This window comes from Chionomys nivalis, chromosome 6 (assembly GCF_950005125.1).
Source record: "Chionomys nivalis chromosome 6, mChiNiv1.1, whole genome shotgun sequence".
Taxonomy (NCBI): Eukaryota; Metazoa; Chordata; class Mammalia; order Rodentia; family Cricetidae; genus Chionomys; species Chionomys nivalis.
The window spans coordinates 4829368-4847970 of NC_080091.1; the positions used below are offsets into that span (position 1 = coordinate 4829368).

An 18603-nucleotide genomic window follows, 5' to 3' on the forward strand; every position below is an offset into this window, starting at 1 on the left:
TGAGCGCCGCTCCGTTCTTGCACTTCCGGTCTTCTCCAACTCCGCTCCTCGGGAAACCCCTCCCCTGTCTTAAAGCGCCCTAGGCCTAGACGTTCCTAAGAGCTGTCTAAAAGGATCAAAGGCTTTCCCTGACCACGAATGGCAGAAGGCGCGAATGCTGAGCGTGAGTTCGCGTCTCCCTGGTTGGGCAGAAACTAACCCACTGCCAGGTACACAGTGGACGCTCAATAAATACTGGGTGGTGCCTATTCACAGGGTAACGTATTCCAGGGACCTTATTTCCTTGTCCTGAGTGGTGGTGCACGCATTTAATCCCAGTACTCAGGAGGCAGAGATAGGCGGGTCTCTGAGTTCGAGGCCAGCCTGGTCTACAGAGTGAGTTAATTACTCTGTCTCGAAAACCAGCACCCCAACATCAACGAAAGAAAGGAAAGGGAGAAAAGAGCTAGTCTTCTGCTCGTGGCTGTGGTATCTCAGCTTGTCTGCTCGTGGCTGTGGTATCTCAGCTAGTCTGCTCGTGGCTGTGGTATCTCAGCTAGTCTGCTCGTGGCTGTGGTATCTCAGCTAGTCTTCTGCTCGTGGCTGTGATATCTCAGCTAGTCTGCTCGTGGCTGTGGTATCTCAGCTAGTCTTCTGCTCGTGGCTGTGATATCTCAGCTAGTCTGCTCGTGGCTGTGGTATCTCAGCTAGTCTGCTCGTGGCTGTGGTATCTCAGCTAGTCTGCTCGTGGCTGTGATATCTCAGCTAGTCTTCTGCTCGTGGCTGTGGTATCTCAGCTAGTCTGCTCGTGGCTGTGTGATATCTCAGCTAGTCTTCTGCTCGTGGCTGTGTGATATCTCAGCTAGTCTGCCTGTGGCTGTGATATCTCAGCTAGTCTGCTTGTGGCTGTGGTATCTCAGCTAGTCTTCTGCTCGTGGCTGTGGTATCTCAGCTAGTCTGCTCGTGGCTGTGTGATATCGCGGCACTGGGATGGGTGGTGGGCCGTACTTTGGCCCAGGCCCTCTCCTCCCACGGGGGTCTCTGGGCCTAGAGTAGTCTCTTTACTCCCTTTATGGCTTTAGTCCTCCAGGGGCCCTTGTCTTATTTGGGTTACCCTGGGCACCCCCTACCCTGAAGGACACCACAAGTTTGACATCTATTTAACTTTTATTTGCCAACTATGAGGTCAGACATGGGGCTTGTGGACAGTTCTGGGCAGGAAGGGACAGATGTTTAGTGGCTGTGGTTTGACCTCTGTCCACTGCACCCCTTGTCCTGCTCCAAAATGCATAAGGAGACCACCTCTTCCACTGGGCGTAGCCGTGGCCCACGCAGTGGGCTGCTGCTGATCTGCCAAGGCCTTCTGGGGCAGGATCCTATTCCAGCCTGGGAGCGGGGCCTTCGGGTCCCGCCCTCTGTTCTTTGAGTCAGGCATCTCTGGTTCCCCAGCCTTCAGGGTCTCGGGCACTGGGGTGTCTAGCCTAGGGTGGGTGGGCCTTCCTCAAGCCGAGAGGGGTCTACTGAGGCCCTGGCCAGCCGGGCCGCCGGGCCAGCATCATGGCCCAGGACTGGTAGCTGGGATGGCCGCCAGAGGTAGCAGGCCTTGGAGGAGCCCTGGAGCTCGTCCAGCATGAAGGACAGGGGACAGGCAGCGTAGTTGCTGGTCAGCTGCCTCAGTAGGTGAAGAGGAGGGGCCAGCTGGCCTGTCCCTCGGTCACTGGCTGCTCTGTGTGACTGTAGAGCCACTGTCACTCTCAGGGAGAGATGAGGCAGAGCCAGGCCAGGGTGGTGGAGGAACTGTGAACTCCTGTACGGGGCAGAAGTGAGACAGGGATAAGGCTGCAGCTGGAGGTACAGCCAGTGCCCGCCCGCCCATCCCAGGGCTGCTGCGCCTCCTCCCCCAACAAGTGACCATGCGCTGCGGCCACTCACCCTGGCGCAGCCCCTCTGTGTCCCTCTGCACACACGTGCGGCTGGTCACCTGGGGGCCCTGAGGCCGCGCTGTCATGTCCTCGGCCGTCCCATACAGCAGCAACGTGTAGTAGAACAGAGTTCCTGGGCAGGGGTCACGGTGGGCACCAAGGGGGACAGGCTGTCAGTGGCCTGCCTGGCTCTGTAGCCAGTCTCAGTGGCTCCCACCCAGGGCCGTGTCAGCTGAGCCTGGCTGCTATCCACCTACTGTGCCAATGGCTGGAGGCCCTCACTTCCTCAGGACAACTGCGCCTACTGTGTGCTAGTGGCCAGACTCCCCAGCTTCCCAAGGTAGAGTCACCTACTGTGTGCCAGTGGCCAGAGCCTCCCTCCCCCACATTGCCCTACTGTGTACCGGTGACTGGGACTCAACCATCCTTTAGGTAACAACACCTACTGTGTGCTAAAGTAACTGTTACATGGTCTCTCCGAGAAAACCTCTGGGTTGTGGGACCTGTAGCTGTAGGTCAACCAAAACAGAGTCCCCAGTCCTGCAGCCACAGCCCACTCTCACCTGTGTTAAAATAGTAGCCCTTGTTCTCCAGACCCAGGGTCCACAGGCCCTGTGGGTCCTCATCCCAGTAGTGGGTGGACATGAAGATCCAGTTCTTGTAGCCTTGGCCGCTGATATCCAAGGGTCTGTGGCCAAAGGGTGGCACAGGAGAGACAGGAAGGATGGTGGCTAACATGTGTCTTCTGGGTCCCACCTGCGTAGGGTACCACCTGCAGGAGGCTAGGCAGGACTCCACTTGCCCACAGGGTCCCTTGGGAGGATCTCACACCTGATGGCCACCAGCGTCGAGCGTGTGCCCATGGGGCTGGTGAGAGAGATCTCCAGGTCCCCGCGGCGGCTGTAGGAGAGTGACAGCTGGACCTGCACGTGCTCGAGCGAGCGGATGAGGCGGTGCGAGCCATCGGAGCACGCGGACACGTTCTTCCTCACCAGCATCCGAGGCAGGATGGAGCTGGTAAGGTGAGGATGGTCCTGGGGGCCTGCCGTGGGCCCGGTGGCGCCCGGAGGCGGGTCTGGGTGGTGGTGGTCGGGGGGGGGGGGTCGAAGGACCTGAGGGCACTCTCCTCCCTTAGATGGGTAAACTGAGGCTTTGGGACATCCTCCCTGCCTCCTTGGAATGTGGGGGGGCCTCCCTCCAGGGGGCGTGACTGGGGCTTCCCCTAGTGGGGCGGGGCCTTCCTCACGTTGGGGTGTACACCACCCGAATGGCACATTTCTTCTGTGGCTGCGTGGGCAGCCACACGCGAGCCAGGTCCACCAGCAGCCCTGCGTCCAGCAGCCCGTAGCCGTAGTGGTGGCTCACTGCGCGGGAGGGGTGGCCGTCACTCGCCCTGCATGCACGGCACCCCGGTCCCCTCCCTGGCCCCGCCGCACCTTGGCGCCCCACGCCGTTGATCCTCCAGTCCTCCGCCTGCAGCTGCGCCGGCCTGGACGCGCGGACCACCAGGTGCTGTAGGTCCCTCCAGGTCAGGAGCGGGCTGGGGGGGCGAGGGCGGGTGAGCCGGGCGCCGCCCGTGGGGGCGGGGCGGTGGGCGGGGCCCCACGGTCACCTACTTGGCCTCCAGAGCCAGAGCGATTATGCCAGCGGCCAGCGGGGCGGAGGCCGAGGTGCCCGTGTGTTTGTCGGTACACTGGTGGTGCAGATCCGTGGTGACCTGGTGACAGACAGCAGAGGGATCTTGAGCCCAGTGCGCGGCCCAGATGGAGGATTTGTTTGGAAGGTACTGGGGACTAAGTTCACAAAGTGCTGAAGATTGAGCTAAGTATGAAGACACCAAGGACTAAGCTCAAAGGGTACTAAAAGCCCCAACCAGGCCCGGTAATGCAGGCGCTCAAACCCAGCACTTGTGGAGCTGTGGCAGGCGTAGCTGGGACTTCTAGGCTAGCCTGGTTTATGTATGGTGAATACGAATGACTAAGTTTAACAAGTACTGAGGACTGAGCTCAACAATTACTAAGGGCCGAGGTTTAAAACTGCTAAGGACTAGTTTCCAAAACCACCGAGCACTGAGTTCATAATGATACATGGCCCTACATCTAAAAACAAAAAACAAAAAACAAAAACAAAAAAAAAAAAAAAAAAACGAAAACCAGCCCGGCAGTGGTGGCGGCGCACTCCTTTAATCCCAGCCCTTGGGAGGCAAGAACAGTCAACTCTCTGAGTTCGGGACCAGCCTGCTCTACAGAGCAAGTTCCAAGACCGCCAGGGCGGTTACACAGAGAAATCCTGACTCGAAAACACCAAGAAAAGAAAAAGTGCCAAATTCTGAGACTTTAGCCTGGGGGACAGAGGCGCGAAGGCAGGAAGCACAACTGCAGACACCAGGTGGGTAGGGGGCAGAGGCCCCGTGTGTGACGTGTGGCGGGCGAGACCAGGGAGTCGACTCCAGCAGAGGCATTGGCGCGGATCTTGCCCAGGGAGGCAGAGGAGTTGCTAAGTGGGCCGACATGGTTGCCTCTAGTTTGGAGGGGGTCGGAGGGGCTGTGAGCCCAAGCCGGGTCGGGAGGGGCAGGCCTGTGTGGGCTAGGTCTTGTGGATGGGCCATCTGCCAGGATGAAGCCTGGGGGCGGGGTCTGCTGAGGTCGATACGGGGTCGGGGCCTTGCTGCGGGCTTGGCTGGGTGCTCACGATCTGTGGGTCGGTAGCCACTCCGCTGCTGAAGGTGGTGGTAAACGTGGAGGCGCAGGCCTCGCTGTACCAGGGCACTTGACCCTGCCGCGTGGTGCTGCCCACCGACAGCGTGTGGATGCTGTTGGTGTAGCCGTCACAATTGCAGTTGTCGTAATGGAGGCCACCGTTTCCCGAGGCCCAGATGAACAGTGTACCCAGTCCTTGGCGGCCCTGCGTGGGAAGTGACCCCGGAGAAGGAGTCAGCTCTTCAACCTCAGGGTTGGGGCCCCCCCCGCCCACGGTGCGCTCCCTGTGCACCTTGGTCACGCCACGCCTGAAGGCCTCCCGAGTGAGGATGCCTGGTCCGTCCACCGTGCGACCGTCATCCTCGGGCCCCCAGCTGGCGCTATAGATGTGTATGTGCTGCGGCTGCAGGCTGAGGGACTGCGCCTCCACGATGTCTGTGATGGTGCCGTCCAACATGCGCACGCCTGCGCGGGTGGGAGTGGGCCTTGCGCCAGCACCAACACTGCTTGCCCTACTAGGCTACCTCCCTGCCACCTTTTCGTCACGCTCAGCTTGGGGCTTGGCACTGCCCAGCAACCCGTGGTGGGAACGGGGGAGGGGTTGGGAGTGGCGTTCCTCTATTGATCAAGCTTATCCTCACATCCCCCAGCCTCCACCCCTGGTACCTCCAATTCTGGCGTTGAAGGCCACACCAGCACCACAGAAGCCGTTGTTAGCTGTGGCAGACACCTCCCCAGCGCAGCGGGTCCCATGCCTGATTCCAGGGCAAGGAGGAAAGTAGCCATGTCACAGCCCAGCGTGGCATTTCCACCAGCTGAGGGAATCCCTGGTACAGCAGCGCCTAGCTTACCGGTTCTCATCGCTGGGTGTGTAGCGAGGCTGGGGGTCTGGGTCATAGTCATTGAAGTCATAGCTGGCCAGAGGGTCCTGGAGAGCAGTCAGAGAAAGAAAAGTGGGAAGGAGGTGAACCTGATTGGATCTGGGGACCAGCCCTGCTGCCCAGACCCCTGGAGGGCTCACATAATTATGTATACAGTGTTCTGCTTGCATTACACCTGCAGGCCAGAAGAGGGCACCAGGTCTCATCACAGATGGCTGTGAGCCACCATGTGGTAGCTGGGACTTGAACTCAGGACCTCTAGGAAGAGCAGCCAGTGCTCCTGACCTCTGAACCATCTCCCCAGCCCGGTACTTACATAATTAGCCCAGAGGTCGGGGTGGTCCTTCTCAATGCCGTCATCCAAGATGGAGACCACCACTCCGCGGCCGGTCAGTCCCTGGTTCCAAACCTTCAGAATGTTGAGATCTGGCTGTATCTCGTTGTTCTAAAACAGACCAAGATGAACCTGGGGTCAGTGGGGTTCAAGCTGGCCCCCTGTCCACTCGGCCCAGCCCAAGTGCTTACCATGTACCACTGCTTGGAAAACCAGGGGTCCGTGGGCACCACCAAGGAGCGCTTCACCCGCCGCCTCAGAGTCTGTTGCTCAAACCACTGCACCTGCAGAGGGACACGGGGTGGGCTGGATCATCACTACCTCTAGGGGTGTGGGATGCAGGCAGGAGGGCTTTGAGCCTCCATGGAGGTGCTTGCTGAGAGATAGGAATGTTGGCTTGAACTGCTCTTTGGGTGCCCATGCTCCTGAAGCCGTGTTCTCAGAAACTACCAAGGCTGAGGATGCCTGCGTGAAGCCACTGGGGACGGGTGTGGGTCTTCTGGTCCCCACCTACTCCTTCCTGGTTCTAGATCCTTCTTGCTGAGTCCTGCTGGCTCCCTCCTGCAGCACTAGTTTTTGTTTTGAGACAAAGTCACATTGCATAGCCACAGCTGGCCTGGAAATTCCCTGTTGGAAGCTGAGGTCACTCCCAACCCAGCAGAACTTTGAGAATCCACCACCTCAACACAGTTTCTGGGTCAGGACACCCCTAACCCATGACAACTTCCACTGCCTGTGTGTCTGTTCTCTCTTGTTTTTCATTTGTACTCTCTCTCTCCCCTCCCCTTCTCTCCCCCTCCCTCTTCCCCCCTCTATCCCCCTCTCTCTCCCTCCCCTCTCCCTCTCTCTCCCTCCCTCTTCCTCTCTCTCTCCCCCTCTCCTTCCCTCTCTCTCTCCCCCCTCTCCCGCCCCCTGTCCCTCTCTCTCACCCCCTCCCTCTCTCCCCCCTCCCCCCTCCCCCTCCCCCTCCCTCCCCTCCTCTCCCCCTCTGTCCCCCCTCCCCCTCCCTCTCTTCCTCTCTCTCCTCTGTGTGTGTGCACAAATATGTGCACCAGAGCATATGTGGAGGCCAAAGAACTATGGGGGCTGGAAGATGGCTCAGTAATTAAGAGCACTGGCTGCTCTTGCGGAGGACGGGGTTCAATCTCCAGTGTCTACATGGCGGCTCACAACCACCTGGGACAGGTTCCAAGTGATCTTGTGCCCTCTTCTGACCTCCTCAGCACCTGCATCTGTCCATGGTACACAGACAAGCAGGAGAAACACTAATACACATTAGTCAAAAGAAATACACATTTAAAAAATGTAAATCTTGCCGGGCGGTGGTGGCGCACGCCTTTAATCCCAGCACTCGGGAGGCAGAGGCAGGTGGATCTCTGTGAGTTCGAGACCAGCCTGGTCTACAGAGCTAGTTCCAGGACAGGCTCCAAAACCACAGAGAAACCCTGTCTCGAAACCCCCCCCCCAAAAAATGTAAATCTTATAAAACCACGGGAGCCAGTTTTGTCTTTCCACTCTGTAGATCTTGGGCACTGAGCTCAGCCAGGCTGGGCAGCAGGCGCCTTACCCTCTGAACCATCTCACTCTCTATGTCTGTCTGTTTCCTGAGGCAGGAGCTCACTTAGCTGAGGCTGCCCTTGAAATCCTGACCTCCTGCCACCACTTCCCTAGTGCCGGGATGACAGGCGTGAGCTCCCACACCTGGTGGAAGTGCAATGGATGGAACCCAGGACTGCGGGCTTTTGAGCGACTGCTCCGCCCAGAGTCTCAGCCCGTCCCCTCCGTCCCTCTGGTCTCTAGCAGTCAGCCTGCTCCTCCCTGAGCGAGGGCCTTTGCGCATGCAGCTCTGCGGACACCAGCTCAAGCCCCCCTCTCCTCACACCTCCTTCTTACTCTCAAGAGCCGTGCTCTCCTGGGTAACCTGACTGGATCTGTCTGTCCGTCCACCCATCCAACTCATCTCCTCCCTTCGCCCTAATCCTCTCATTTGTCTCTATTCTCTTCTGGCCTCTGAAGACACTTAGTCCCTGGGGAGACAGTTTACAAATGTGTGGCCTTGAGAAGGAGTGCCGCTGGGAGGCGGGTGGAAGGCTCTGAAGTGAATTTCTCTGCCTCCTTTTGTGAATGAGGGTGTAGGCTAGCAGTCACTGCCCCAGCGTGCCAGCCTGCTTGCTTACTGCCATGTTCCCCGACGTGGTGGGCACAGACTCACCCTCTGATGCTGTAAGTTCTAATAAACTCTTCTCTAAGCTGCCTTGGTTGTGGCATTTCTGTCACTGCACAGGACAGCAACTCAGACAGCTCCTGGTGCTGAGGACCAGCGCTCTCCGGTGTATCTCGTAATCGTGTATGGCTCACACCGACACAACTCCGTGCCAGTTCCCTGAATGCCATCTACGGGCTGTTCCCAGAGGAGGACTGGCCTAATGTGGGTGGGCCTAGAGAAGCGCCCGAAACACCACGGGCTCTGCGTCCGACTCACCACACACTCATCCACTCCAGGCTCTTCTCTTGGGCAAGGTTCCTTCCCTACATCTTACGGCTTGGAGCGGGAAGGACCAGCATGAGAAGAACTCCGTCCTTGAGAAGCTCCCCACAAATGCCGTGTTGTGGTAGGTGCCATGCGAGATGGCTTCCCCAACTTCACAAACCTACGGGTCACTCATAAAAACGAGAGTGACAGAAGGTGGCTTGGTTGGCTCACTCACCTTGGGCTCTTTCTTTAGGCGCAGACGGTGGCCCCAGTGTGGGGTCAGGGACTGCTGGGCCACACCCCGGTGTCGTAGATGGAAATACTGGTCGTCAGGGAAGATCTGGGAATGTGAAGGACAGAGGCATTGCTGGGACCTGGCTCCTTTGATAGAGTCCCCAAGGATGAAGTGCACTTTCCGGGGCATTTTAGGCCTCAATGAGGTGCCCAGATGAGGGCTGCAGGATCCTGAATTGAACATGGAGGGGGCACACAGACACGTTCTTCGTATCTGGGGAGATCTTGGGAACCCCCTCCCATATGTCTAGATCTGAGGTCCTTAAGGTCCCCACCCCAGGTCCCATCCATCCAGGTCCCACCCACCTGTCCCAGGTTGACGAAGCCAAATTTACGTGCCAGACGCTCAGCCTCCTGGTAACCTTTGGTAACCCGCACGGCCCAGCTGCTGACATAGATGGGGGCCCGGGCTGAAGCCCACCCCACAGCCAGGAGGGCCAAAGCCAGACCCAGCCACAGCGCGGTCGGGAAGGGCCGCATAGCGGGGGGCGGGGTGGGGGGCGGGGCCTCAGGAAGCCACCCCATCCCGGACACCATAGCAACCCAGATTCCTTCAGCTCCCAAGGAGCCTTGCGGTTCCCTCTGCCCCCACCCAGGAGGGGTGGGAATATCCCACATGGAGAGACATCCACACAGACCTAAGCGTTCGGGAGCCTCAGTTTCCCAACTTATACAAAGACAACCCCTCCATCTGGCCTAAGGAGCAGTTGCAAGATCACAGGGATCCCTTCAACCTTTTATTTGGCCCCGCCCACTTTCCTTCACGCCCCTCCTTCGAGAATTAGCCCTGCCTCCGCACATCTTCCAATCAGCATCGTTTTATCCAGTGTAGTCCCGCCTCCTTTGTGATAAACTCCGCCTTCTCTGGTCTGTCCAGTCAGCGCTGTCTTTAGCCGGACCCCGCCCACCTGTTCCTCATCTAGCTCCACCCACCTCACCGCGCTTCGTCAATCCTCTTGACCAATCAACGCGCCGGCAGCCTGGTGCCCCGCCCCCTCCGGCCACCTCACGGTCGGGCCGGCCTCCGCCCTGGCCAGAGGGCAATGCGGCGGGGGAAACGGGGCAGGCCCCACCTCCTTTGTCCGCCTTGCCCTCCTATTGGCCAGAGCCGGGGGCCGGGGGCGGAGCCAGGGCCGGGGCCCGAAAGTAGCGGGCCGGGGGCGGGGCGGGCGGGCGCGCGGGAGTCGAAGGCTATTCGGCCTCGGCGGAGCCGGTGCGCGAGGCTGCGGGTGTGCTTGAGCGGCCTGCCCCGGGCCCGCCGCTGCCATGGACGGTCTGCGCCAGCGCTTCGAGCGGTTTCTAGAGCAGAAGAACGTTGCCACCGAAGCGCTCGGAGCGCTCGAAGCCAGGACCGGTGTAGAGAAGCGGTATCTGGCCGCGGGTGAGCCTCCTGGAGAGGGGTGCATGTCACGGGTCCCTGGCGGGCACATGAGGTCCTGGGTTCCATCCCTGGAAAGGGTGCATGGCCGGGATGGGCACCTTGAAGTCTTGGGTCTCCGACGAGTTATGGGAGGTTCTAGGAACTCAGACCTAGCTGTGGTATCCCTAAAAGGTACTCACATCCCGGGTCCGTTGTGAAGTCCTGAGGACTCTGACCAGAAAGGGGTTCACATCCCAGGACCCTGAGGGCCTCTACAAGACCATAAAGACTCAGACCGGGAAGGAGTGTCTACCTCAGGTCCCTGGTTAACCCGGTGAAAAGTCTCATAAGATTCTAGGCATCCAGACCTGGATTTAGAGTTCCATCCTGCATGGGAAGGGGTGCACACCTAGGTCTCCAACAGGAAACCAAGATGTCCTGAGGCCCCATCCATGGAAGGGGAACATGTTCTGGTTCCCCCATGGACCCTGACGTTATCTGGGGACTCTGAGCTGCCTGCGGGGTCTTATTCTAGATTCTGGAGAAGAGGGACTTTAATTTACCTGCCTGCGCTCCAGGGTCTTTGGAAAAGGCCACCCTAGTGTCTCGAAGCACTCTCCCGTGGAGCCTGCGTGCCAGGTCCCAAGTCCCTGCAAGTCTGGTTTTTCCAGTGGCCAGCTGGCCCCTGTGTGGGTGGAGAAACAAGCACCCCTACTCAGTCGCCTATGTGTTCCCAGCCCCTTCTTGAATGTTCTCACGGAGAAATGATCCCATGCATCTCTGGAACATGAAGACTGACCCAGCACCCCCTCTTTGCCCCAACACAATACCTTTGAGTCAATATTTGTTGAGCTGAGGTGCCAGCTGGGATCTGGGGGATGGGGAGTCTGAGGGAGGGACCGACCAAGCACCCAAATTATAGGTCCGTTCTATTCCCAGGTCCTTTGTGCAGGTGGGTAAGGGCCCCTGTGTGTCTTCCCAAAGTGATTTTCCTGTGCTCCCTTTATGTCTTCAGAATCCCACAGCCTGAATCATGAGACCATGGGGTCTGTGTGAAGGACTTGTGTCACAGGTCACGAAGCCCCTTCTCCAGACAGACAGCCCCACCAGCTAGAGGGCGGGCCCCCACACCCCAGTGTGTGTGGGATCTGATGGCTGTGCCCAGATCCCAGGATATCCGCTTCTTGGGGTGACTCAGCACCCCAAGACAGCCTGTTGTCCCGCTGTTCAGGTCCCAGGTACAGACTGTGACCTCTGTTCTGGCTTTTCACATCATTAGGGAAATTGCATCACAGTATCCTGGGAGGGGTGGCATCAGGAAGGAAACTGAGGTACAGGAGTCAGGACAGTTCTGCCCATCACCTCCTCATCCCACGCCCTCCGTCACCGCCTCCTCTCTCTGCCCCATAGGTTTGGTTCCACGGTTATCTTCCTCCTGCTGAGGTTGCAGTTAAAGAGATTGAGGGGACCAGTACACTGGGGCAGCCCTTCCCCCACCAGTGCTGGAGATAGGCTGACGTCCCTCTCTTGCTTCAGGACCCTTATCTAAATAGAGAAATCTTAGGTTTCAACTGCCCCAAATGGCCATCCTATGCCCCCAGGCATTAAATGAAGCAGGCCACTCGGACTCAGGGCAGTGATGGGAGGTCACCCTGGTCAGCGGGGGCCAGCTGGGGTTCCCCTCCTGTTCAGTCTCAGATCCCAGGATAAGACCCAGAGCAGGTGGAAGGAGGGGCAGGGACTCTCTGACCTTAGACCCAGAAGCCTGTGTCCCAGCAGATAACAGTCTGGGGGAGGAAGGAGGAGACAGCTCAGGCTCAGCTACCCTGAGGGCAAAGGTCCTCTCTGGTAGATAAACCCCTTCCACCCCCTCCAGCTCAGCCTGGTCTCTGGCCTTCTCTGGAGTAGATTAGACCCCAGGTGCTCCCCAGCACTTTCTCAGTGCCCTTTCTAACAGTGAGTGCACAGGGGCAGTGGCGTGTGGGAGCCCTGGGCTCTTCATTGCACGCGGACAGTCCAGCCTGGTGCAGAGTCCTGGTCAGGTGAAACTGTAGGACATGGAACCTTGCTTGTTTGGGGAGTTTCTAGAGCGTGCACATGAGAAAGAGAGACAGACCAAGACAAAGACACAGAGAGAGACACACACAGACAGACACAGACACACACACACACACACACACGAGTTTTCTCCTTCCATCCCATTGTTCCAACAATCAGATTAGGTGTCCCTGGTAACTTGGCAGGTGCCTTTACCTGTTGAGCCCTCTGGCTGGCCACTCTCCATTTTCTCTGGAGATGGTAAGTTCGCTGAACATTGATTGTCAGATGACCTTCAAGGAGCCTTTGTCTCTGCCACCCTCCGCCAAGTGCTGGGGTGGCCTGTGCACAGCAGCAAGCCCATTTTTGTCTTGTTGGTATGCGCTGCAGTCCAAAATTAAGCCGTAATGCTTGCACAGAAGGCATTTTACCCACCACATCATCCCCCAAACCTTTTTAGGTAGTGGGATTTGAGACGTGGCCTCATGTAGCCCAGGCTGGCACTGACCTCACTATTAGCCAAGGATGACCTTGTGTACTCTATCACCCCAGCATTCCAGAGGCTGAGATAGGAGGAGCCAGGCTTCAAAGCCAGCCTGGGCTACAAAACTAGCCGCATTCTCAAAAGTCAAACAGAAAAACCAGAAACTTAGCCAGCATGGCAGAGTGTTTTAATCCCAGGGCCGAGGTGGAAGCAGGCAGGTCAGCCAGGGCTGCATCATGAGACCCTGTCTCAAAGAAGAAGAAAAAACCAAAACTGGGCCTTAGCCCAGAGCTGAACAAGGTCCCTGGCCACTCTGGGGCACTCCCCATGAGGGAGGTGTGGCGTGGCAGACATGGGACCAAGGTTGCACTGCCCAGAGTGTCCCCAGGGAGGAGGGGCTGCAGCCTGCATCAGAGGCATTGCTGGCCATGCTTGTCTCCTCAGGGGCTCTCGCGCTGCTAAGCCTGTATCTTCTGTTCGGCTACGGGGCCTCTCTACTGTGCAATGTCATCGGATTTGTATACCCCGCATATGCTTCGTGAGTGTGGAGGGCAGCCCGTGGTGCGGGGGCTTCTGGGGGCTCCTCGGGAGAGAGCAGACATGCACATTCCCATCTCAACAGAGTCAAAGCTATCGAGAGCCCAGCCAAGGAAGACGATACTGTGTGGCTAACCTACTGGGTGGTGTACGCCCTGTTCGGCCTGATCGAGTTCTTCAGCGATCTACTCCTGTTCTGGTTCCCTTTCTACTACGCGGGCAAGGTGGGCATGCCGTCAGCTCTGGCAGGGACCAGCAAAGGAGCGGGGCAGGGCCCTGTGTGACTGTGGTGTGTCCCTGTGTGGGGCAGGGCCCTGTGTATGACCGTGTGGTGTGTCCCCGTGTGGGGCAGGGCCCTGTGTGTGACTGCGGTGTGTCCCATGTAGGGCAGGGCCCTGTGTATGACAGTGTGGTGTGTCCCCGTGTGGGGCAGGGCCCTAGTGTGACTGTGGTGTGTCCCCTGTAGGGCAGGGCCTGTGTGTGACTGTGGTGTGTCCCTGTGTGGGGCAGGGCCCTGTGTATGACAGTGTGGTGTGTCCCCGTGTTGGGCAGGACCCTGTGCGTGACTGTGGTATGTCCCATGTGGCGCAGGGCCCTGTGTGTGACTATAGTGTGTCCCCATGTGGGGCAGGGCCCTGTGTGTGACTATGGTGTCTCCCCGTGTGGGGCAGGGCCCTACTATGACTGTGGTGTGTTCTGTGTATGACAGGACCCTGTGTGTGACAGTGTGGTGTGTTCCTGTGTATGACAGGACCCTGTGTGTGACAGTGTGGTGTGTTCCTGTGTGGGACAGGACCCTGTGTGTGACTGTGGTGTGTCCCGTGTGGGGCAGGACCCTGTGTGTGACAGTGTGGTGTGTTCCCGTGTGGGGCAGGGCCCTGTGTGTGACAGTGTGGTGTGTTCCCGTGTGGGGCAGGACCCTGTGTGTGACAGTGTGGTGTGTTCCCGTGTGGGGCAGGGCCCTACTGTGACTGTGGTGTGTCCCGTGTGGGGCAGGGCCCTGTGTCTGACAGTGTGGTGTGTCCCATGTGGGGCAGGGCCCTGTGTGTGACTGTGGTGTGTCCTGTGTGCGGCAGGGCCCTGTGTGTGACTGTGGTGTGTCCCGTGTGGGGCAGGGCCCTGTGTGTGACTGTGGTGTGTTTCCACGCAGTGCGCCTTCCTGTTATTCTGCATGACTCCGGGACCCTGGAACGGGGCTCTAATACTGTACCATCGCGTCATACGACCACTATTTCTAAAACACCACGTGGCCCTAGACAGCGCCGTGAACAATCTCAGCGGAAGGGCGTTGGACATAGCGGCTGGGATAACCCGGGACGGTGTGTATTCAGAGTGGATGCTCAGTGAGCTTGATCTGGATCCTGGGTTTGTTTGTTGTTTGTTTTATGAGACAGAATCTTACTGTGTAGAACAGGCTGGCCTAGAACTCAGAGATTCACCTATCCAGGACTCCCAAGAGCTAGGAAGGATTAAAGGTGTATGCCACCACACATCGCTAGTCGGTTATTTCGTGGAGCCCAGGCTAGCCTCCAACTCACTAGGTAGCTGAGGGTGACCTTCCTGATCTTCTCGTCTTCCTGATTACTGGGATGAGAGGCATGACAGTGCCACCCTGGCCCAGCTGGCTCCTGGGTCTCAGCTGACCCTCTTGCTGCCGTCTGTCTCCATGGCTGGATTCTCCTCTCTGTCTGCCCGCCTGTCTCGAGCCTCCTGGCTCTGGCTACACTCCCTATCTGCATCGCGACCACCCCCTGCTTGACTCTGCTGTTCTCTTACTGTCTGCCTCTCTCTCCCTGGCTGTCTGGAACCAGTACTGCAGGCCCTGGCACGGGGCCGGGCTCTCGTCACCCCAGCCTCAACAATGGAGCCCCCAGCCGCTCTGGAACCGGACTGTACGTAACTGCAGGCGGGATTGTGCAGGGTTGTGTGCATTCTGTGTGCATATGTTTGGTTGTGCATGCTGCCCTGGGCATGTGTTTGCAGGTGCCCATGGATGCGTGTATGCATGTTCCCTGGGCACAGTGTCTGCAGGGGTGAGCAGCTTGCCTCTGCAGAGGAGCTGATGACACACTCCCAGCAGCTCCTCACTCCCCACTCACACTGTCCCTTTCCTCTCCACAGCCAAGTCAGGTCAGAGTCTGCTCCTGAAGCACAAGTGAGATCCCCTGGGAGCCTGTGCACAGAGCCCCTGGCCAGTGACAAAGAGCACACAGCCGAGGCCCAGCTCTCTGACTCCTCCTCAGACGCCCAAACAGAGACCGAACAGCAACGCCGACCCTCGAGCCCAATCAAGCCAACAGCAAGCCCATCGAGGGCCGTGAATGGACAGTCCCCATCCCCAGTCAGCCCAGGTTCCGCATCTGCATCCCGGGGTCAGCTGGCCACAGGCTCTGTTAGTGGCTCCCAGATTCCCAGTAAGGCCCGGGGCCATCGCAGCCGGGGCAGTATGTCTTCCAGGCCTGCGCAGCGTACCCGGCTACCCAGTACGTCCTTGGGGCCCTCTCAACCGGCCATGCGCTCTGGGGGGTCTTCACAGCCAGCGGGCCGGTCCTCAGGACCTACTCGGACAGCGGGCCGGCACCTGGGGAACAACCAGCAGACCCCTCAGGCCTCGGCATCAGCCCAGCCTGCTGACCGGTCGACAGCAGCTGCATCTGCACCCACCTCCACACGGCGCATCAGCGTCTCCAACCAGGGTTCGCCGAGAGCCCAGTCACCCAGCACACCCCCTGATCCTAACCAGGCTGGCAGCAAGGCCCCCAGCGAGCCAGGGGATGAGGGTTCCAAGAACAACAAGCAGGACCCGAAGGCGCAGACCACAGAGGTGGCCGGAGGCAGCTCGGTGCCTGAGCCTGAGCCCGAGCGCCTAGCCCCCTGTCACTCTGAGTCCTCTCTGGAGTACATATCCGAGTCCACCACGGAGATCACCTGCAAATGGCCGAGTTACCAGCTGCGCTGCCCGAGACACTGCTGGCTCTTACAACACCTGGCATACTAGGGCCACGCCTGGACACCTGCCTGCTGGAGCCACTGGAGCACCGTGAGAGTCACACCAAACATCTGTCCTTGAGAGCCACAGAAGAGAACTGCCCACCTACAGACCGAAGTCGGACATCTGCCGCAGCGCCAAGTCAAACACCCACTTGCTGGGCCCCCACATGTTCAACCTGCCCATGAATTCCACGGGAGCCCCACATGAGCCCATCAAACATCTGTCAGGGTGCACATGAAACACCACCTGGGGTCCCTGTGTACCATCTATCCTCCGAAGCACGCAATAAAATCACCGGCTCAGGCTCATGAGCGTGTCAGCTCAGCTGCTGGGTGGACTATCGGGAATGAACCCCAACCACGTGGTTAGGCCCAGGCAGAAAACCCATGTCCTCCCTTCTTCCCTGAGACAGCATTTTGGTGTGTAGCCCAGGCTGGCTGGGAACATAGTCTCTGACCTCAGCCACCCAAGTTCTGAGGTCATAGTGATGAACCACCTGTGTGGGAAAAACATTATTAGTGTTTGCTCCAGATCGGGGGGTAGCCACAGGCCAGAGACATGCAATCAGCTGCTCTGACTGAGAGTGGAGTTTATTGGTGTTACTTTACAGAAGTGGGGGGGGGGAGTCACCCCAGCCAGGGTGACCAGTTTTCTTCCTGTTGTTCAAAAGCTTTCTCAGGGTTTTCTGAGATTTTTAATTTTTTTTCGAGACAGGGTTTCTCTGTGTAGCTTTGGAGCCTTCCCTTCATGGAACTTACTCTTGTAGACCAGGCTGACCTCGAACTCCCAGAGATCCGCCTGCCTCTGCCTCCCAAGTGCTGGGATTAAAGGCGTGCGCCACCACCGATGTCTGTGCATGAGGTGCTGGCAATGGACAGAGGCACCAGTTGCAGGTGTGAAGCCGCCAAGGTGCATCCTGGGAACTGAGCTGGGGTCCTCCTTGGCAACATAACTCCTGGCCCTTCTGTTGGTTTCTGAGCCTCCCTCCTCTGGTTTCTCTTCCAGTTTACCCCCCCCCTCCCTCCCTCCCTCCCTCCCTCCCTCCCTCCCTCCCTCCCTCCCTCAGGCAGGAATGTCTCAGTAGGGACCACATAGCCACACACACATCAATCACCCCCATCCCGCCATAGACTTAGGGCCAAGTCTGTTCCCTCCTCTGTCCCCCCACAAGCAGGTGAGAGGACAGCTCTGGCCACACCTGACACTTGTGCCTAGGCAGGTGGAGTGCTGGGCTGTGCACATGGGACCAGTGTGGGACTGTCCGGGTCCAGACACACCCTGCAGACATCCAGGGTCACAGACCGAGACAGTTGGTAATTGGATTTTATTTTTCATAGTCCTCAGAGGGAATCCAGGGATTCTGAATATTGGACCACTGCTCCATCCTTGGCCACGCCCCCGGCCCCTCACTGGGGATTCTAGGCGGGGCTCCACCCTGACCATGCCTCAAACCCCTCATTTTCGCTGGCCTATCCACCCCTAGCTCTTCAGTTGGAATATTCAGTAGAAATCACAGTGGGACCAGCCATAAACCCTAATGTATTTGCACACAATGCTGTCACCGAGTTGTTCCTGGGGGTGACTTTGTCTTGTGTAACCCAATGTCTCCCAAGGGATGTGTGGCCTCGATGCCTCCAACACAGTTTCCAGAAAATGAAACGCCTTAGAGCAGTCAGTGGTTGCCCCCACCTTGGTGCATTCGAATGGAGGAGGAGGTAGGAAGAAACTTGGGATACTGCGCTCAATGCATTTAGTAGTTCAAGGTCATCTGCTACAGTGGGAATTCGAGACTAGCCTGGGCTACATGAGACCTTTTCAGAAGTATTGGGCTGGGTGTAGTATCACAGGTCCTTAATCCCAGAACTGAGGAGGCACAGGCAGGAGGACCTCTTTGAGTCTGAGCCAGCCTGATCTACATAGCAGTTCCAGTCCAGCCAGGACTAACTATGTGGTGAGTTCCAGGCTAGCCTGATGTGCATATTAAGATTTTTTTTTTTTAAAAAAAGGTAATAGGGGCTGGAGAGATGGCTCAGAGGTCAAGAGCACTGCTTGTTCTTCCAGAGGTCCTGAGTTCAATTCCCAGCAACCACATGGTGGCTCACAACCATCTGTAATGAAATCTGGTGCCCTCTTCTGGCCTGCAGGCACACACGCAGACAGAACACTATAAACAAAATAAATAAATCTTAAAAAAAAAAAAGGTAATAAAAATAAATTTCAGCAAATCATTGCAGAAGTAAGACCGAGAAGACTGCTGTTTGCCAGGGGTAATAGGAGCTGGTGTCCAAAGGTCCCAGGGCAGAGGTGCAAAGTCCTGGGGCACGGTGGGGGAGGGTGGACGGGGCCTGGCAAGTTTGAGGAGCAGTGAAAATGAAAAGCCCTTGGCCCTGGAGCAGGGGGGGGGGCAGGGGACCTACAGTGACTTGGAGATCTTGGGGAGGACTTTAGCTTTTGCTCTGGTTTCTTCCCAGGCAGCCTTAATTAACCTCCCCCAGCCCCAGGTGCCTGTCCCCTTGGCTGCAGCAGCTGGTTTGAAAATGTGATCTGACTACAGATATGGCCTGGGTGGGTAGGGGCCAGTAGGGGTGTGGGGGAAAACAGCTTGCTCAGA

The 18603-nt window shown here is 58.0% G+C and overlaps 2 protein-coding genes and 1 long non-coding RNA gene across 4 annotated transcripts; 2 read left to right on the forward strand and 1 right to left on the reverse strand.

Annotated features, from left to right (window-relative positions):
* Positions 1 to 1158: 1158 nt before the first annotated feature.
* On the reverse strand, positions 1159 to 9298 carry Pcsk4 (proprotein convertase subtilisin/kexin type 4). The gene is given in 16 exon segments (XM_057772503.1): positions 1159 to 1786; positions 1912 to 1951; positions 1954 to 2034; positions 2465 to 2589; positions 2733 to 2915; positions 3148 to 3265; positions 3338 to 3441; positions 3518 to 3618; positions 4593 to 4805; positions 4893 to 5065; positions 5267 to 5355; positions 5452 to 5528; positions 5798 to 5926; positions 6007 to 6099; positions 8524 to 8628; positions 8889 to 9298. Coding segments are annotated over 16 exon segments (2274 nt in total). The 5' UTR covers positions 9201 to 9298; the 3' UTR covers positions 1159 to 1455.
* On the forward strand, positions 2784 to 4417 carry LOC130876074 (uncharacterized). Its single transcript, XR_009057272.1, has 3 exons — positions 2784 to 2923; positions 3201 to 3429; positions 3529 to 4417. It is a non-coding gene; the product is annotated as an uncharacterized LOC130876074 (long non-coding RNA).
* Positions 9299 to 9766: 468 nt separating the features above from the next.
* Positions 9767 to 15265, forward strand: Reep6 (receptor accessory protein 6). 2 transcript variants are annotated; one of them, XM_057772350.1, is made up of 6 exons: positions 9767 to 9963; positions 12908 to 13001; positions 13086 to 13224; positions 14151 to 14319; positions 14812 to 14892; positions 15122 to 15265. In XM_057772350.1, the coding sequence occupies exons 1-6, from the start codon at positions 9849 to 9851 to the stop codon at positions 15157 to 15159; spliced, it is 636 nt and encodes a 211-aa protein (XP_057628333.1). In that variant the 5' UTR covers positions 9767 to 9848; the 3' UTR covers positions 15160 to 15265. The 2 variants fall into 2 exon arrangements, with proteins under 2 accessions (XP_057628333.1, XP_057628334.1); XM_057772351.1 differs by lacking the exon at positions 14812 to 14892.
* The last annotated feature ends 3338 nt before the right edge of the window (positions 15266 to 18603 follow it).

Coding starts and splice junctions, on each gene's coding strand:
- Reep6 (XM_057772350.1), top strand. CDS start 9,849: ATGGACGGTCTGCGCCAGCGCTTCGAGCGGTTTCTAGAGCAGAAGAAC. Junction 14,320..14,811: donor GGCTGGGATAACCCGGGACG/GTGTGTATTCAG, acceptor GTCTGGAACCAG/TACTGCAGGCCCTGGCACGG. Junction 14,893..15,121: donor AGCCGCTCTGGAACCGGACT/GTACGTAACTGC, acceptor TCCTCTCCACAG/CCAAGTCAGGTCAGAGTCTG.